This window comes from Podarcis pityusensis (assembly GCF_964106645.2).
Source record: "Podarcis pityusensis genome assembly, chromosome: 16".
NCBI classification, from domain to species: domain Eukaryota; kingdom Metazoa; phylum Chordata; class Lepidosauria; order Squamata; family Lacertidae; genus Podarcis; species Podarcis pityusensis.
The window spans coordinates 12,273,822-12,291,778 of NC_138041.1; the positions used below are offsets into that span (position 1 = coordinate 12,273,822).

The 17,957-nt window shown below is 50.8% G+C and overlaps 1 protein-coding gene and 1 long non-coding RNA gene across 8 annotated transcripts; one reads left to right on the forward strand and one right to left on the reverse strand.

Annotated features, from left to right (window-relative positions):
* Positions 1-382: 382 nt before the first annotated feature.
* Positions 383-13,427, reverse strand: LOC308465682. 2 transcript variants are annotated; one of them, XR_013980537.1, is made up of 2 exons: positions 13,139-13,427; positions 383-885 (listed from the first exon to the last, which is right to left on the reverse strand). It is a non-coding gene; the product is annotated as an uncharacterized lncRNA (long non-coding RNA). The 2 variants fall into 2 exon arrangements; XR_013980538.1 differs by lacking the exon at positions 13,139-13,427 and adding an exon at positions 1,044-3,602.
* LRRC71 (leucine rich repeat containing 71) lies at positions 4,493-16,565 on the forward strand. 6 transcript variants are annotated; one of them, XM_080985710.1, is made up of 16 exons: positions 4,493-4,695; positions 7,924-8,042; positions 8,306-8,425; positions 9,606-9,746; positions 9,876-9,951; positions 10,083-10,157; positions 10,824-10,892; positions 11,308-11,467; positions 12,464-12,547; positions 12,760-12,849; positions 13,434-13,556; positions 14,717-14,822; positions 14,941-15,029; positions 15,550-15,658; positions 15,971-16,086; positions 16,273-16,565. In XM_080985710.1, exons 1-16 carry the CDS (start codon positions 4,652-4,654, stop codon positions 16,396-16,398), a joined length of 1,647 nt encoding a protein of 548 aa, XP_080841836.1. In that variant the 5' UTR covers positions 4,493-4,651; the 3' UTR covers positions 16,399-16,565. The 6 variants fall into 6 exon arrangements, with proteins under 6 accessions (XP_080841836.1, XP_080841837.1, XP_080841838.1 ...); XM_080985711.1 differs by lacking the exon at positions 4,493-4,695 and adding an exon at positions 7,190-7,318; XM_080985712.1 differs by lacking the exon at positions 4,493-4,695 and adding an exon at positions 7,363-7,381.
* The last annotated feature ends 1,392 nt before the right edge of the window (positions 16,566-17,957 follow it).

Genomic DNA, 17,957 nt, shown 5'->3' on the forward strand with positions numbered 1-17,957 from the left:
ACATGTTGGTTAAATTTTTTGACAAAGGAAAGGACATAAATGTAAAGAGGAAGAAGTATATAATGCTATGATATAAAAAAAGAATTATGGTAACCATGAGATGGGAGGGAGGGAGGGAGGTTGACAGTTTATTTGAACAAACTGTAGAAAAATAATGTATTTTAGTAGTATAAAATGGAAACTTAATATTATATTTTTTAAAAAGGAAAGGAAGCTCATAGGAGGTGGCCCTAGGTCATTGCCTGTCAGGCATGGGGCAAGCAATCATGGCAAAAGCTTCACTTTGCAAACAGCCTCCAACTAGGCCATCACCACCATGCCTGCTTCCCAGAAATTACTCAAGCTCAGCCACAGATTTCTGACACAATGAAAAAGCTACACAGATGGGAGATTTCATTTCATTTTCTTAAAACGCACATAGACCTTTACAACTGAATGTCAGAAAACACCTCTCAGCTTCCTCTGGCCAGACAACAACAACAAGGGCCCTGTTTCCAAGGCAGGCGCGAGATCCTAAAGTCCAGCGGCCTATTTTTTATTATTATTTTTATTTCAAAATGTCCATAGTTGGTCTTGAAGCCACCACAACTCCTGGGAGAGGTTGGGGGGGGGGGAGAGGAGGAATGTTTGCAGGATGGTGATGTGTCACCAGCTCCTCCTCTTGGCCAGAGATGGTGGTAAAACAGTTGCTCTGGCAGTGGAATGGGATGTGTGGAACAGGGGTGGTGGTGAAAGTGGCTCCTCTTGGGGGGTGGGAGCTGCTTCTCTTGGTGGGGCAGGGTGGGAACAGCTTGAGTGGGGTAGAGGGAGCTCTGAGGGGTGGCTTGGACCAGAAGAATCTCCTTTCTGTCCCAGTGTAAAATTTCTTCAGGGCTGCCTTCTGGCCTAGAAAAGAGAAGGAAGGTACTTTACAACTGCCAAGTACAGCACAGCCACCAGTCCGACTCACAATGGGAGTATCTCCCCACCCCACACCCCGCAGGCTCCAGCTCCTGAAGGTATTTTTGAAGGTGGGGGACTGCCTGATGTGCCTGCCTGCCCACCTTTTCGTCACAGCACTGAGGTGAAGGCTCTCAATATTGGGGGGTGGTAGTGGTGGTCAAGGATTTTTCAAAGACCTCTCCATTTGCTCTCTTCTCCAGCTTTGGGCCCTCAGCCACTTCTCTCTTTACAGGAGCATACCTGACACTCTAGGCTTGGATGCACCCCACTTAGTTGCTTTTGAGTCTAGGGGAACAGAGAGGGGCACTCTTGAACAGCACATGGGGATCAGGGTGAGGTGAGGACTTGCAATACTTACACAATGAAAATGAAAGTGGAAACCTCTTCAGTTTTCTCATCCTACATGAATGACTTGCTCTGGAAGAGCAGCTAGGAGATTGGCACCACTGGAGACCACCCTCTGTGCCTTCTTGAACTCATTTGTTTGATTCTTTCCCCCAGCACACACAGGCAGCTTCCACCAATTTGTTCTCTGGCTCTAGAGTCAAATGATTCATACTCCCCTTCCATTTCAGCCCACTGACCTGCCTCTCACAACTGAGGCCATGTGCAGATGGGTCAGAACTTTCATAAGAGGAAGTGGAATGGAATACCAAGTCCTCCACATCCCCGTTCCTTTGGCCTGCTAGAGCACCGTCCCACCCCCCAACTCCTTGCTTTTACCCTGCTGAGCTTCTCTGAGAGCTGCTTGATGGTCTGGAAGATAATCTTGGGTGAGACATACAGGGCCACTGCTGAACCTTTGAGGGGGGTGGGCAAAGCATCCTTCATACCCTCCACCTCTTCTGAGCAAGAGGAGACATCGGTGGGGGGTGGGGAGGAGAAAGAATTGCGAAGGGGGGGGGGACTGAATTACAGGAAACACATTATATGCCCAGCACTCTCAGAAAACTCCCAGGAAGTACCAAGATGGGAGGGCAGAAAAAAAGGGAGATATATCTAGGAGTCAAGCACTTGCAGATTAAATCCAAAAAGGTTTTAAGCAAGAACAATCTGCTTCCAGAAGGATCCACAGAGTCCCCTGCTCCTGTCCCATCATCCCCTTGTGATGTCTTCCCTTGCACGCTGTAGGATCAGGATCAGTAAGGTGGGATAGTCTGCAGTTGCAGCTTGTCACAATACAAAAGGGTTGGGGCTTTTTTGCAGATGGGAAGCCATTGACAAGGATGGCTGAGATGGCACAAGCCAACTGTGTCCTGTCCGTCCCCCCCCCCCCCAAAAAAAAAATCCCAATGGGGAGCTCTCACAGGGACAGGCTTCCCTCCGGCATCTTGAGACCACCCTTGGCCCTATTCCCCTGGCAGAAATGCCCATCACATATCTGCTTCAACTCTACCAGAGGAAGGGCAATCTGAGGGCAATCTCAGAGAAGATACACCTCCCCCATTAGCTATGGCCTCAACCGGCAGTCACAGGCCCACCTTTCTGTGCCATTTTGTGGTGGCTGCCATCCCCCTCCATGTTTTCCAGCACCTCTAGGGGGCTCCTTGGGAAGAAGCACCTGCAACTCCATGGGTGGGTGGGCAGGTGTATGGAAGATAACAAAACAGGACAAAGGGCTTACTCCCAGATTTTGACCTCCAGCTCAATAACATTGGGAGATTCTTAGAGAGAGTGGCGATTGGGAAACATTTTGCTGTGGGGGGGGGGGGAGGGGAAAAAGAAAGGCATTGGAGAGTCTAAACCAAAACAGCCACCCCATCAATGTCCAAAATGGGAAGAAGACAATAGTGGGGAGGAGGGGTGACAACAGAGAAGACCTTCCCTCTCTCTGGTCTTTTCAAAGGGAGAGGCAGGAAATGAGCAGGATACTCCCAGAATGCCTTGCAACCCTGTTGGATCTTCACTGCTTGGGGGGGGGCGGTGTTTGTGTGTGTGACTATCAGCCACTCACCAGAAGTCCCTAATCTCTTGCATATCTTGCTTCTCTGCTCCACCGTAGGGGAGACTGCACCATCCACCCATCAAGCTTCACCCACAGCTCAGCAGCAAGCAGCAGAATAGCAACAAACATGCATGACTGAAAAAGCAGGAAAATGGGGAAGATAAACATGCCACACCCGCACACAGAAAAGTCTGGTCCAAAATCTGATCTGTTTGTGACATAAGCCATGGCCGTTATCTGGAAGCCCACCTGAAGTCCTGGGCTGTTCTCCCAAGATCCCTCAACCCTCTCCTTCCACCTCAGCAGTTTGACCATGAAGGGTCCCTTCGCTACCATCTTCATCTTCTACTCCCTCCTACCAAAAGGGGAAATGGGGTGGTAGGAAACAGCAGGTAAAAACCTTACATCTTCTTTTCAGAATATGTTGAAGCCACCAGCTCATAGATCTGAGGCCCTGGTTCAAAAGTGGAAATGATGAAGAGGACTCACACATTTGAATGGAGAAAAGAAACAAGATGGAGGAAGAGGTAACACGCCAGGGCTGCCTTGTTTAGCTTACAACCTTTAAACAAGGAAACATGGTTTTATGGTCTCCTTTTTCATCTGTCACGGTCCGGTTCACGGGTGATCAAAGTCCCGGCTGGGGACGTCAGGACCGAGAGCAAGATGGTGGGGTGGGAGCCAGAATGGGAGTCCAGAAGCCAGGAGTCCGGAAGCCAAGAGGCCGAGGGCCAGAGAGCTGGGAGTCAAGAAGCCAAGGGTCCGAGGGCCAGGAAGTAAGGAGTCATGAAGTCAAGGGTCTGAGGATCCAGAAGCAAGGAGTCACAAGTCAAGGGTCCAAGGAGCAAGGAGTCAAGGAACCAAATGCAGCAAGGCAGGGAATGTGTTGCTGTGGCAAAGAGCTGAAGGGAAATACTGACCTTATATCCCTTCCCAGCTCTTGCCACCAGGTGCTGTGAGTTACCAGTCAGCCTCACCTGTGAGGCCGCGCCTTGCCTCTTCAGAACAAACGTAGGAAGGCCCCAGTCCTGGTCACAGGGCCTGGCTCCTGCATGCACACCTGACATCATCCATGAGCAGGGCTGAACATCTGCTTGTTGTCTGAGGAGCCCAGCACCCTCTTGCTATGGCATTTTAATACCAGCCTCGCACCCTTTTGCTTCAGGAACACTAGCAGATCCTTGTACAGCAACATATGCAAGTCTAACAGAAGCACAGACAGTGAGAGAGGTTGTTGTTAACCTGCTTTATGTATCCTGATGAAACATTGAGTGTGTTTGGTTGCAGAATCAGGCCAAAGGCCCACCTACGTCAGAGGAACAAAGGAAGCTGCCTATACCACATCAGGCCATTGGCACCCATCTAGTTCAATACTGTTGACACTGAATGGCAGCATTTATAAGTTCAATTGGTCTGTTTGAGTTCACTTTTGTGAAATCTTTTTCTGGCTTCAAAATTAGGGTTAATGAACATTTTCCATGTTTGTGGGACTGCCCCCAAGATGTATAATAATGTATAAATTGAATAATTTTGCAAACCATGGGGAGAGCTCAGTCTGAAACACTTGGTAATATTTGCCGGAGAATCCATCTGGTCCCAGTGATTTTCCTGTCCTAAGGTGCTTAATAACATTAGTAACCACTTCCTGAGAAATTGAAGTGAGCCTGCAATGCTCAAACCGGATCACAATGTCCCTTGGGAATTCATCTGCTCTGCTTTTCCCAGTCGGGACTCTATGAGCCCCCTCTAAATCCACTGAGGGCAATGGAATATAAATGGAACCATATCCGCCCCTTCTACTTTTTCAGGTAAACCACAACGTTTAAGGTTTTCTGTCTGTCTCTGTCTGCTTAAGTGCTAGATCGTCAGTTGCCTTTTGAAGCAGCTGAATTTCAGATTGATTTTCAAGGGCTGTATTCATAGCTTCATTAGATGTTTTGGAGATTTCCTTAAGGTCTCCCAATAGTGAGTCAAATCATCTTTCAAAGAAGACTAGAGCAATTGCCCAGTCTGAGGCTAGCGCTTGTCGGATTCAGTTTATGTAAGCGCCTATGACACCCTGTCACCCTCCATATTGAGAGCAGATTTCCCGCCTTTTTGTTGCCCCAGGCCTCCCATTGCCATTATAGAGTAGGCATTGCGTAAGGCCTCAGAACACATACTATTTTCTCCCTTTAATCAAGTTTTACAGTTTTGCTTTTTGGACCTTGAGCATTACTTTACTGGAGCTGTACATTTCTGGATGCTAAACCGCTTTTTAAAGATCACTTGATGCATTTATTATCCTGTGCTGATCAGATATATTTTGATCCTTGGCTAGCCATGCCCCTGCATTTCATTTCATTTCATTTCATTTTTATCCCACCATTTTCTAAGCAGCTCAAGGTGGTGTATATGGTCCTCTGTCTCAACTGTTTATGTGGATGTGCAAACGCAGGGGGGTCCTCATGAATCATGCGACAGCTTTGGAGGTCAAGGGGCAGAAAAAGGCAGCATTTAAAAGAGGGGAAGAGTAGTATAAAGCCAGGAACTCAGGCAGAGGGGGAAAAGGAGGCCATTTGAACTCTGTCACTGGTGGGTTGCTGATCTGTTCCAGAGAGGTGGTGTCCAGGTACTTCAAATATTTGTCAGGCACTGCTTGTTTTCTACCTGCTTCACTGCCTCTTTTACGTACCAGAGAATCTCTTGGCATTTGTCCCAGACCGGGCAAAACTTCTTGTGCTCCAAGGCCTACCCTCAGCAAAGAAGGTGCAGCGTGAGAGAGATGGGCTGACAGTTACTAGTGGTTTATTTTTATTTACCAAAAATCTGCAGTCTGCTTTTGAAAAACGGGTGGTCCCAAAGCAGTTCACCACACAAAGCAGAAACGTTACATTTAAAAGCTTGCATTTAGAACAAACTGGTATTGTAAAATCAGATTTAGAGGCAGGCGCAGGAGCCAGACATAATGCAAAACGATCCTTGTTTGCCGATACAAGAGTTGGTTCCTGAACAACACTTGCACACTACAGGCACAGACCCATAGTGTGCTAATGCAAATGTGTGTGCATATTACATAAACACACAGCATCACCTATTTGCGTGCTGACATTTCACAGTAAGCCATGCTCAAAGCAGGTCACAACATTCAAAAGTTATTTACATAATAACAGTGCACAGTTCATTCAGCCAAGTGGATACTTGGGGGGGGGGGTGTCTGTATGTCTCTTTTCTCTGCATTGCTTTAAGAGACCCCCCCCCCAAAAAAAAATTATAACTGATTTCATGGAATAAGACCTGCACTCCTTAGGTCTGACACTCAGCCATGTCTGTGAAGATTGTGTTTTTGCTAATAAAGAGTTAACCTCAACTTTGAACGGTGTGATTTACTGCCTGGCACGCTTTCTGACAATAGGTTTGGCCACCTCTCAATATATTTTGGCCAAACTCGGCATGAGGGTTCCTGAGGTGGGACTGGCAGTTGTCATTGATGTTTGGACACCAGCCACCATTTTGACTCAATATGGCAGACTTTGGTATGACTTCACCTGTTTTATGACATAGGGTAGACCTCGTAAGATATCGTTGCTCAGCATAAGGGTTCCCAAGGATGGGGGCCAGTAGTTTTCATTGATGTTTGGATGCTGGGTGCCATTTTGATTCAAAACGGCAGACTGAAACATGACTTTGGCATGATTTCCCTTGAATTTTGGCATGATGAGTCCACACTCACAGATAACATTACTCATTTTAAAAACACTTATTTGTTTCTACAAATCCGTGGGTGGCACCAGGCACTCCCTGCTAGTGTGTGTATATGTGTAGGCTTCTAAGCAGGGTCAAATGGAAAGGATGACGGGGGGGGGGGGGCGGGTTGGGTAGAGAAGATTTTAGGGAGAAAGTGTGGGTCTATCTCCTTATTTATTCCCCCTACACCCCATTCAGGTTGTATGAACAGGGGAGATGGGGGAACCTGTACTCTTGTCAGGCCCTTTGGGGAAGGGTTGGGAAGTGGGGGTCTCCTGCTCCGCCCCCCATGCCAAAAGTTTTCTCCCCCAACCACCTCTCCCCAGACAGGGGGTGGCCATAGCAAGCAGCACCCAGATCAAGCCCTTTTGGTGATAGGGGAGGTCAGGGAAAGCGGGAAAGGGAATATGCCTCTTTCTAGCTCTCTTCTCCCCACTGCAGGGGGCACAGTACCCCGAGAGATCCTGGGGGAGCTTCACACGTGCCCGTTCTGCAGGCGTGGCGGCGGCGCCCTTTGGCGAGCAGGTGACAGGTGGATGGAGGGGGATGCCTTGACTCGGCCATCGGCGCTGCTCCTGCGCCCTCTAGTGGCCAACGGGGTTCGCTGCAGCCGCCTCGGCCCTGCCTCTTTCCCCGCCTAGCTGCTGCCGGGGTTTGGTTGCCACGGCGACCGCGGCCTACACAGCCGTGCGAGGCCTGAGCTGAGTTGAGGGAGGGGGCTGACCTCGATACTGATATACCGCTGTTACCTCTGAGGCGCGGGGCGGGGTGAGGTGGGAAGAGGGTTCGTCATGTGGCCTTGGCAGGGAGACTCACCTGCTCCAATAAAAGTGGGCGCAGCCTCGCCTTAGAGAGCTTCAGCCCCACCCCTCAAATCCTGCCCCATCTCCCTTAGGGTCTTTCTTAAGAAGTCGCCAGCACCCACTTTGAGGCCCCTCCTGCTCGTTAGGGACTCCACCCCACATATCCCCATGGCTGATCATCAATTGCTCCCTCTTTGTCCCGTTTCCAGACCCTCATAGGGACCCCCATCCCACTGCTACAGAAACCCCCTCCCCCATGAAGCCAAGGAGAGAGCCTTCTGATAGAATTTTGAATCTAACAGATCCCCCCTCCAGGGATCTCCAACATCTCAAAAAATCAGTCATAATCTCAGGGACCTTGAAGCCTCCCCCAATCTCTGTGCTGCTTCTCCCAGAATTCATTATTTTCCCTCCCCCAGCCCTCACATCTTTCAGCTCTTGTCCCCATTCAGGGACCTTCGCCCTCGACTTCCTACAATCTCATGGTTCGTTTCTTTGTCCTCACAGAGTCCTTTCCAGAGGGAGGGGCGCCATGGGGAAAAAAGGAGAGCGGGGGGCCAAGGACAAGGCTGCAGCCTTGGAAGAAGAAGCCAGGAATGCTGCCAGAAGGGCTGAACATGGGGAAGGTAGGAAGATCTACTCTGCCCCCCCCCCCTCATTCTGCTTTGACTCAGCCACTCTCTAGGGAAGTTTTCAGTCTCATGAAGATCCTGCTTGGCTGATATATGGTGGCTTGCTGAGTTGAGTTCCATAGCTGAGCATGGATTGCATCCCAGCTCCACTCTATTCTAGCCACTAGCTGCCACCACCCACATACAATCTTAGGATCTGAATGCCAGCTGCTTGGTCTCTCTAAAGCCCTCCCGGGGCTTCTCCCCTTTCTTCACAGAGGAATACCAGTGCACAGGGATCCTGGAGCAGGATTTCTTGGAGCTCTGCACCCGGGCTGGATTCCAAGAGATCCCAAAAGTTACACTGAGGCCACACCCCAATTCTTTCGCTGTCCAGGGTGAGTGGTGCTCGTTCCTCTCAATAACTTCATTGGGCTTTACATCCTCTGTAATATTTCCCCACTTCACAATGAGGCACATGAGTTACAAATCGAGCCCAATGCTGGGGTTGGGGGTTGAGAGTTTAAGGCAGTTCTCGGTCCTATCTCCGCCGCCCCTTGGATGTTGCTAGTTCTCTGTGGCACAATCCTGACAACAAATGAGTCTGTCTTTGCTCAAATGCTGAATCTGGTAGCATTTTTTTTAACAGTGCCTCAGTTACCAGCATGGGGGCAATCAATTCCATAAAGTATTATAAACATCCCAGGCATCTCCAGGTTGAGCTTGGAAAGATTCCTGAGAGCTGCTGACAGTCAGTAATCGCTAGAGGGACCGATGATCTGAGGCGCTTTAAGGCAGCTTCCTATGTCCCTGTTTAACTCAATCAGAACCATGAGGACTGGAGTTTATTTTTAGAGGAAAAGGAGTATCTTAGTGGCAGAGCATCTGCCTTGCAGAAAGGAGGTCACAGATTCAATCCGCAATGGCACTTCCATGAAGGGCTGGGAAAGTCTTCTGGTCTGAAACCCTGGAGAGAACCATTATTGGTCAGTGAAGCCTGGATTGGGTTAGGTGGACCTCAAAGGTCTGACTCGATACAATTCAGCTTCCTATGTAAAGATGGCCATCTCTTGAAGCTATCTATACCTCCAACATCCATTTTCACAGGAGATGAGGCATGCACTTGACCAGCCTTCCCCAACATGGTGGCCTCCAGATTATGTTGGACTGCAAATCCCATCAGCCTTAGCCAGCACACCCTGCGCCTGTCAGCCCCAGCATTGTATGGACATGCTGGCTAGAGCTGATGGACGTTTAACATCTGGAGGGCACCAGGTTGGTGACAGTCACCTTTACACTTTGTGGGTGGGTGCAGACAGATGGGAGAGCAAAATGCTACCCTCTTGGGAATGGCCAGACCAAAGAGGCAGCTGGAGAGACATTAGATAAGGTGGAAGAGGCCAGGTAAGATTATTGCTGAGCAGAGAGGAATGAATCCAGAAGGGTTTGGTGCTCTGTAGGTTGCCAGCTTAGCTTCCCTCCTAGAACGATGTCTTGTTCCTTATGGACCCACGAGAGAAGCTGCCAGGCTCTTTCCTCCTTGTTGCTCCCCTGGTGAGCTCTGACTTGTCTCCACAGAGGAGCCTGACCCACTGGCCGAGAGGGAGGGTCCCTACATCATTGCACAGATCCAGTGCAAGTATGCCTTCTTCCGCCCCACCATCCAGGTGGATTTGGAACATGAGGATCCCAAAACCACTAAGGAGATCTTCATCCGGAGTGAGTGAGGTCGTGTCCCTCTCCCTGGTCCACACAGACCTTCCGTCTCCCCTCTTTGTGCCCCCTGAGCAGGTTGGGCTGGGGGCTTCAAGGCCAACGAAAGCCCCACCTGCTTTTCTCTGTCAGCAGACTGGAAAATTGAAGACAAGATGCTGGGTATCTTTGCCAAGTGCCTGCCAGCTCTTTCCCACCTCCAATCAATTCGGTGAGTGGCACAAAGTCCTGGGGCAGGGGGGATGGCTTTCCGGCTAGTGGTTCACCCAACATCCTCCTGCAGGCTAAAGGAGAATACTTCTCCTGAATTCCCAAGTTTCATCCACTCTGCTCTCCTTTCAGGCTCTGGAAGGTTGGCCTGACAGACGTCACCTTTCTCTCTCTCCTCTCCATTGTGCCAACCTGCTCCACACTCAAGTAAGTCTTGGCTCAGAGCCAGTCAGGCCTCAGCCAGGGTCTCCTCCCCTCTGTCAAGTGATGAGGCAACCACCTGGGAGTCCAGAGGCAGGCGGGGTGGTCACTCGCAGCAGGCAGGAGCAAGGGCTGAGGCCCAGACAAGGAGGAGGGCAACACATTTCTCGGACAGATGAACTGACTGGAAGGCTGGGCTTTTAGGGGCCCAAGTGAGCCAGAATTGTGTGAATGGGGGCCAGGGCTGAGGTGGAACCCTTGGCACCAGGGAGCCTTGGGCCGCCTGATGCCCTGAGATGCTGGTGGGCCCCCACCATCCATGATCCTTGATTGACCATTGGCCATGCTGGCTGCTGGGTCTGCTAGGAGTTGGAGCCCAACAACAACTGGAGGGCCACAGTTTGAGAAGAGATGGCTTAGCCAGCCAAGTTCACGGGAGATGGCAAATGCTGCTGGCATAGACAGGAAGGTGTTCAGTCTTGACACCCACTTCCTGCCTGCAGGAATGCCCTGGTTACTTGATCCCACAAGCACCATCTTGATTTTTTCTTTTTGAAAATAAGATCAACAATAGAATAACAGAAAGGGGCAAATGCCTGATAGTGGCTCATGTGCATTGGGTGGGCAGAGAAGGGGAGCATATCCACACCCCTCTTCTCATTCTGCTTGCAGGACACTGGCTGTGGAGGGAAACCCTATGCGTGAGCGAGTGTTCCACAAGCTGATTGCTGAAGAGACCAAGTGAGAACTGAGGGGAGGCCTGGGGGGAGATTGGGAGTGGAAGACTGAGCTCTGGGTGTGTCTGGGTGAGGGCGTGTGCATGCATGCGTGCATGGAGGTCTCTTGTCTCTAGCACACACAGAGCCCAAAGGAAGGGAAGGACCACAGCTCAGCGGCATAGAATGTCCAAGGCCCAGTCCCCGGGGATGAGAAAAGATTCCTGCCTAAAACTCTGTACAGCCACTCTGCCAGTCAGTGTTTACAATACTGAGCTAGATGGACCAGTGGTTTGACTTGGCATAAGGCAAGACGGGAGCCAGAAAAAATATGTGTCAGGTGCAATTGCAGTAATCCAGGCCCTCTCTAGGGCAGCTGGGTGCCCAGTCCTGCTGAGAAGTGGCCTCTCCTTTCTTTCTTTCTTTTCCTCTCCTCTCAGCTTGGCCCACATTTCCCTCCGGAACAACGAGATCGATGACGAGGCGGCCTTACTGATTGGGCAGGCGCTTTCTTCTCTCAAGGGCTCAAACAAGAACCTTGCCTCCATCAACCTCAGCTATAACCACATCACAGATGTGGGTGCTGGCTACATCGCCGATGTGAGGAGGCCTGAGGCAGCTCTGCACTTAGGCAGAGGCCAAAGGATTCAGGGCCTACATTCTGCTCTTGGAGGTTCAGGGGAGGGAGGGTGACTTTCTCCGAAGAAAGCCAGGAGTGGGAGCTTCTGGCAAGAGTGCTGTAGGGACAGACTGGGAGGTGGTTTAGAAATAGCATCCCAAGACTGAAGAGATGGGAGAGAGTGGTTTGTCAGGATGGAGGAAAGGCTCTGTGGGAGTGCAGTCCCACTGTCAGTTTACAGCTGACCACTGGCTCTTTGGTGATCCAGTAGCAGTTTGCCCTTTTTCCTTGGTGTGGCTGGAAAAGTCTCTGTTGGTAATTTTGGCGTAGTGAAAGCTCTTTGGTTCTCCTAGCCAGGCATGGCCAAACTTGGCCCTCCAGCTTTTTGGGACTACAATTCCCATCATCCCTGACCATTGGTCCTGTTAGCTAGGGATGATGCGAGTTGTAATCCCAAAACAGCTGGAGGGCCAAGTTTGGCCATGCCTGTGACCTAGGCAGAAGATGCCATTGGATAGGGTGCCCTTTTTCCAAGGCAGCTTCCTTTGGCAAAAGGCAACTCACATATTGGATTGGAATGCAGGAAAATAGGATCAGCAGTTGCTGACTCCCCATTGAAACAGACATGCAACTGTTATAGAAGGGCAGCCCTTGTGAGGCAGCTGCTGTTTTGAAAGGCATCCTTGCTTTTCACAACCCATTTGGACTGGCAGTGCTGCCTAGAATCACACTGGTGTACGTAGACACATCCAACAGTGCTCACAGAACAAATTGGGAGTTTGCCCATCAGTATTTGGAAGCCTCAGAGAGTTGCATCCTCGACTTGGCCAGGGTGGTTGCAGTCCTGGGACTGCTCAGCACCCGGGGCCTTCTCTCCCGGAGAATGTGACCTTGCTCTCCTTCCAGTCCCTTGGCCTCCAGCCACTTAATCCCCCCTGTGCTTTTTCCTCCATGTCTTTCTGGCTCCTCCTGCACAGGGCCTGCGGCTCAATCGTTCGCTGCTTTCCTTGTCGCTGGCGCACAACCAGATCAAAGATGAAGGAGCCCTGAAGCTCGCAGAGGTCAGTCTGGCTGTGGCCCTTCAAGCGGTTCAGGAGGTTCCCCTTTTTGGGAATGGGATGTGTGGGACAGGAGCCCTAATTGACAACATTGCTGCCTCCCTCCCCTCTATAGCAGGCCGGCCTCTGCAGCCAGGGCAAGGAGAACAGCAAGTGGGTCCAGGGAGGGAGGAATATCTCACCGTCCCAACAGCCTTGCCCTGCTCACTCCACAGGTTCTCGGCCCATTTGCCCTCACACACATGGAGGTGGTAGAGAGGAGGCGGCTTCTGCTGGAGAAGGAGGTCCAGGAAAGATGTCGCTTGGTAAGCAGGAAGGAGAGAAGTGCCAGAGGAAGTGGGGGGGGTGGATGAGTGGGCTCCAGAACCCCCCTCTCTAGGGCCTGAAAGTTTGCAGCAGAAGCTGGCTTTGCACAGAGCTATTTGGCTTGCCTCTGCCATGGCCTCATAGAGAAACTGCCCACCAGCCCTAAATCTCTGGAACTGTTTCTTCTTGTTCTTGCACTTTTTGTTGCTTATTTTAGGATGAACCACAGTTGCTCATGTAGTTTTTATTATTATTATTAGATAAATTTTAAAAAGCTGTAAAACTTACCAGAAGTATGGGTGGAGAGGGACCACAAATGGCTGAACCAGCGTTCAGTTTGCTAGGATGCATGTCAGTCCTTCCATTTCCAAAGCCAGGCTCCCTCTATGGCTGCACCGCACATTGCAACTTTCTCGCTCTCCCTTTCCCTCTGAGTCTCCTGCAATAAGTAACAGAGCTTGCGCAGTAGGAGACTACCCTGATCCATCTCTGCTGCCACTGGGCTGGGGAATCAGCACAGGGCCATTTCTGCCAAGAGGCTGCTATTCTTCTGAGCCGACTCTTTCCACTCCTCTCTCTCAAGCCACAGAGACATGCGGAACTGAAAAACGAGCGCCCCTCCAGCCACATGAGCAGCATAGCCCTCGATAAGCTGCAGACAGCCAAGACCACCAAAGCCATCACTAAGAAGAAGGAGAAGGAGAAAGTGAGAGCCCTGGAGCAAGCCAGGAGACAGTCTGAAATGAGGGGACCCTAGGAATGCTGTTTTGAAAGGCCTTGCCCTCACTGTGGTTGAGGGAGGCAGGGGGTAGTGGAGAGATGGGGTTTCCTTCTTGCCGGGAGGCTGATTCTCCTCCTCCTGTTTATCTCCCATGGCTTCTGCCTCTCTACTTCCAGAGGCTAGGCTGGGGACTGTTGGGTGCAATGACTTTTCTGTGGTGGCTCCCCATTTGCACAGATAGCATCTCAGAGGCAGGGAAGAGCCTTTGATCCTCCCTAGCCTTGGCTGCTGCTTTTCACTTCTGCTTCCACTGACTCTTCATGTGCTTTGCCAACCTCATTTTCTGCTCTGCCGCTAATTGGTGTGGAAGCCATTTAGCCTGAAAGCCCCCTTGAGGCAGGATCCAAATGAACCTATCCTCCTCCTCCTAAATGCTGCACAGTTTCCTCTGCCAGGAGGGGGCCTGCATCCCTCCCCACCCCCTGGTCCTTCCCTTCTACTGTCCCAGCCCCTGACAACCATCCCCTCCCCCACCCACTTCTGCCGCTCTAATTAGCAAAGTGAAATATAAAAGCTTTTCTACTTTCTTACTGTCTCTCATTGGTTTTGTTTACTGCTTTGTGTCACCCTTCTAGCTGTGGAATTCATTTAGTAAGTGAAGGATGGAGGGAGTACCAATACTGGGTTCCCAGTCTGGGATACACCCCCTTCCCCCTCCCCAATTATCTCAGCCCTGACCCCTTCTTCTTTCCCTTCCCACCAGCGCATTTGGCTGAGGTGTGATTCAGGATGCGGGGTTGGATTTGAATAGGGTTGCTATATTTCAAAAAGTAAAAACCAGGACACTCCGAACTTTCTTGAGCTTTTTTTTTTTTTTTTTTTTTTTTTAGGAAAACCAAAAATTTGTTAAGCATTTTTTTTCCCAAAAGTGCTTTTTTGATTGACTTGCCTAAGATCCAAGACCAAGTGCCGCCTTTCGGAAATCCCCCCCGGATGTCAATTCCGCCTTTGAAATCCCAGTAATGTTCAGGAAAATCCGAACAAATGGTAGCCCTAGATTTGAACCATTTTTAGAGGGGTGGGGGAAGGGACTACACACTACCTATTTATTAAAAAAAAACCCCCAAACCTTCCCTTCTTTCTAGGAACTTCCTAAGAAGGATGACAAGGGCCAGGCCAGTGCAGCAACAGCTGCACCTGCAACTCCAGCAGCTCAGTCCAAGAAGGAAGACTCCAAGCAGGCCAAGAAAGGTGCCCTGAAAGCCTTCTTTACTGCTATTTCCTCCCCCTCCCTATGGACTGTTTTCAGACCTTCACTGGCACTCGCAAGGGCTGCTTGACCACAGCCTTCTTGATTTCCCCCCTACAGCGGCTCCTCCTGCCGAACAGAAAGCCGCCCGGGGCAAAGGAGCAAAATCGGGCACCAAAGACAAACGGGCTCAAGTCATAGAAGTGGAGGTGAGGCTCATTCGAGCATCGTCCAGCTCAGCTCTTGACCTGGCTTAGTTCTTCAAGGAGGAAACTGGTAGCCCCAGCCCCTCATCCTTCCTTGACACTAAGTGGCCAAACCTCAAGGCAAGGATCCTTCCCCTCCTCCTTCACACAGGGACCATCTGTGGCCCCCCAGATTGTGTGTTTGGAGCCCAAGAGCAATAATGGCCAGTAGCCAGGGGTGGTGGGAGTTTCTTCCCTGCCCCATCCACACACCAGCCCTTCCAGCCTCACATGTCCGCACATTCAGAGAGTGTAGGAGAGGGCTGGGAAACATCTATGGGCTTCCCAGTGTTTCTGGACTGTAGCTCCCATCATCACCATCATCATCCTTGACCGTCAGCCATGCCGGTTCCTGCTAGGGAGCATAGATGACCCCCCCCCACACACACATTACTCTAGAGTTGAGTTCAACAAGCTGTTGAATGGCTGCCATCTTTCCTACATGGTGCCTTCGCCTCACCAGCTTTTCTGTTTTCCTGGGCAGGTGATAGAGCCCACCGAGATGGTGAATCCACTGCTGGAGCCAGCAGAGCACAGGGATGGGCAAGTCTTCCTGCCAGGCAACCGGGTCCTCATCTACTTGAACCTCATCCGTACGTCTCCCCTGGAGCAGCAGGGCCTGGCTGGGCCAGGCGGGGTGAAGAGGTTGACTCACCTAGCGGCTTTTTGTTGGGAGCCAAGGCCTTTCATGGGGCTCCTGACTAGCCAACCCAGCTGCTGACTAGCCAACCCAGTTCCTGATTTGTAGATGACTCTAAGCAGAGCCAAGTGCTTGGCCAGCTGTGCCGGCTCCATTCAGTTCCCAAGATGGGCTTGGAGAGGGTGGGGACGGGAGGAAGCACCCTCTGAACTGGGAGGGAGATCCTGAGCTCAATTCTCTTCTTTTGCTTCGTGCCCAAACTCAGGTAACCAAATCACAGAGAAGGGCTTGCAGGCCTTTCTGGTCGCCTTGGAGCAGCAGAGTGTTAGGGTGGCTCCTGGAGGCAAAGGGCCGATGGGCCTCCTGCGGCTGTCACTGGCGGTGAGTTTGGGGACGGGGATGGGGAGAATAGCTGAGCCTTTGGGGCCTGGTTCTTTCCATCTGAAACTTGTGCCCTCCCTCCTTTATGGGATTGAGGATGAGCTGGGGAAGCCTTACTGGTACTGCAAGCTTTGCAGGTACCTGCCTCCCTCAATCCCTCACCTGGATCATTTAAAACTGTTTCAGAAAAACAACTATCCAGTGGACAGCAAGACCTATGCCAGGATCCAAGAGCTCATGTGGACACGTGACCCCGTTCCCAGGTCAGGGACAGCAGCCAGGGTGGCAGAAGAGGAGACGGGGGCGGCGTAGAGCTTTAGCTGGAGAGCACACAAAAAATCCAGGATGATCCCACTGGCCTCCTCACAGCGCTCCTTGGATTCAAGCATCACTTGTCATTTGAACGCAGGAAGAGGGAGGAAACTGCTTCCCAACCCAATTCAAGAGAAGTGCAAATAAACCTGATGCTCATCTCCTCACTTAAGGGTGCAGGATCCTGTACTAATTTAGGGAAAGATTTCAGGGGAAGGAATCACTCTGTGGATGAGAGGCAGAGAATTGATTTAATGGGACTGCCAAGTCAGAGAGTCGTAGCAATATTTATCCTGATGATAATGGAATTAGAGAACTCCAAATCCACCATCCCTGCCTGATAATATGCATAAAATCCAGGTTATGGAGTAAATAAGAGGCCTCACCTGCTAGGTTGACAACAGTTGGACTTGGGGACATCTAGGAGAGACCCCCTCCCCCTAAAATCATTGCTTTCTTGTGGCAGGATGGGGCAATCACTGGGGTGGGGGATATGGCATGGCCACTAAGACCATGGTAATACCTACTCCAGCCTGCTGCACCCCATCCAACACACTCCACTTATCACAATATTTTCCCCCTCGCTTGCTGGACACACAGACTCCTCACACACAATGAGACCCCCAAAGCCCCCTCTCCCTTTGGGAAAGGGAAGGCTCTCAGAAGAGAACTGCCCCTTAGAGGAGTTTGCTACAAAGAGGCTCACCTTCCCCTGTTGGCGAGACCCATCCAGCCCTCACTTCCCTCTACAGCATGTGCAGAAACTGCCTTCTTGACTGTTGGACCCCCTACTTGTCAGTGTGCTAAAGCTTGGGGGTTTGAGACCCATCAGCTACCTTTGCCTGGTTTAGCCGGACAGTGGAAGCTGTTTCCTGGGTTGTGGATCCTGTCGCCTTTAGACATCATCTAGGAGCCGCAGGGGAGAGCTGAGTGCAGGGTGCGGACCAAAGGTGGACAGACTATCCCAGAAAGAACACTGTGTGTCCTCCACCAGAGTGAATGGTGAGCAATGATTGGCTGAGAGTTTGAAGAGTGGTTTGAATGCTGGGAGGGAGTCGGTTGAGAGTCAGTTAGAGCCTGGAGATCAGAGAGGGAAGAGCTGGGGGTGGATGTGAAGCAGGGTTGGTTAGATGAGTGGCATAAGAATAGAATAATGGCCTGGTTAGAACTGTAATAAAGGGACAGATAAGATACTGGGACATTTGAAACCATACACTTGTGTACTCAGAGGCATCTTGAAGTCCTCATTCAGCGTTTTTTCATAAATCAGTTGTATTCTGCCACATGCCTCTTCCTTGGCTACGTGAGGGTTGTTGACTTGTTCAGATAAAAAAATTACCAATGGTGGCAGTGCAGATCAAGGGGGCGTTTAGTAGAATACACAGAAAAGGCCCAGCTCACCTTTAAAAAAGTGAAAAGGTGGCACAGTGCCAGAGCGACTCAGAGCAAGGAGGGCTGGCACAACACCAGCCCCCTGCTTCCCCTGCAGTCTCACAGAAAAGGAGCTCATTTGGAAGAGGGGCGGTGGCACCCCCAGATCTGCCCCTGCTGGGTCTGTG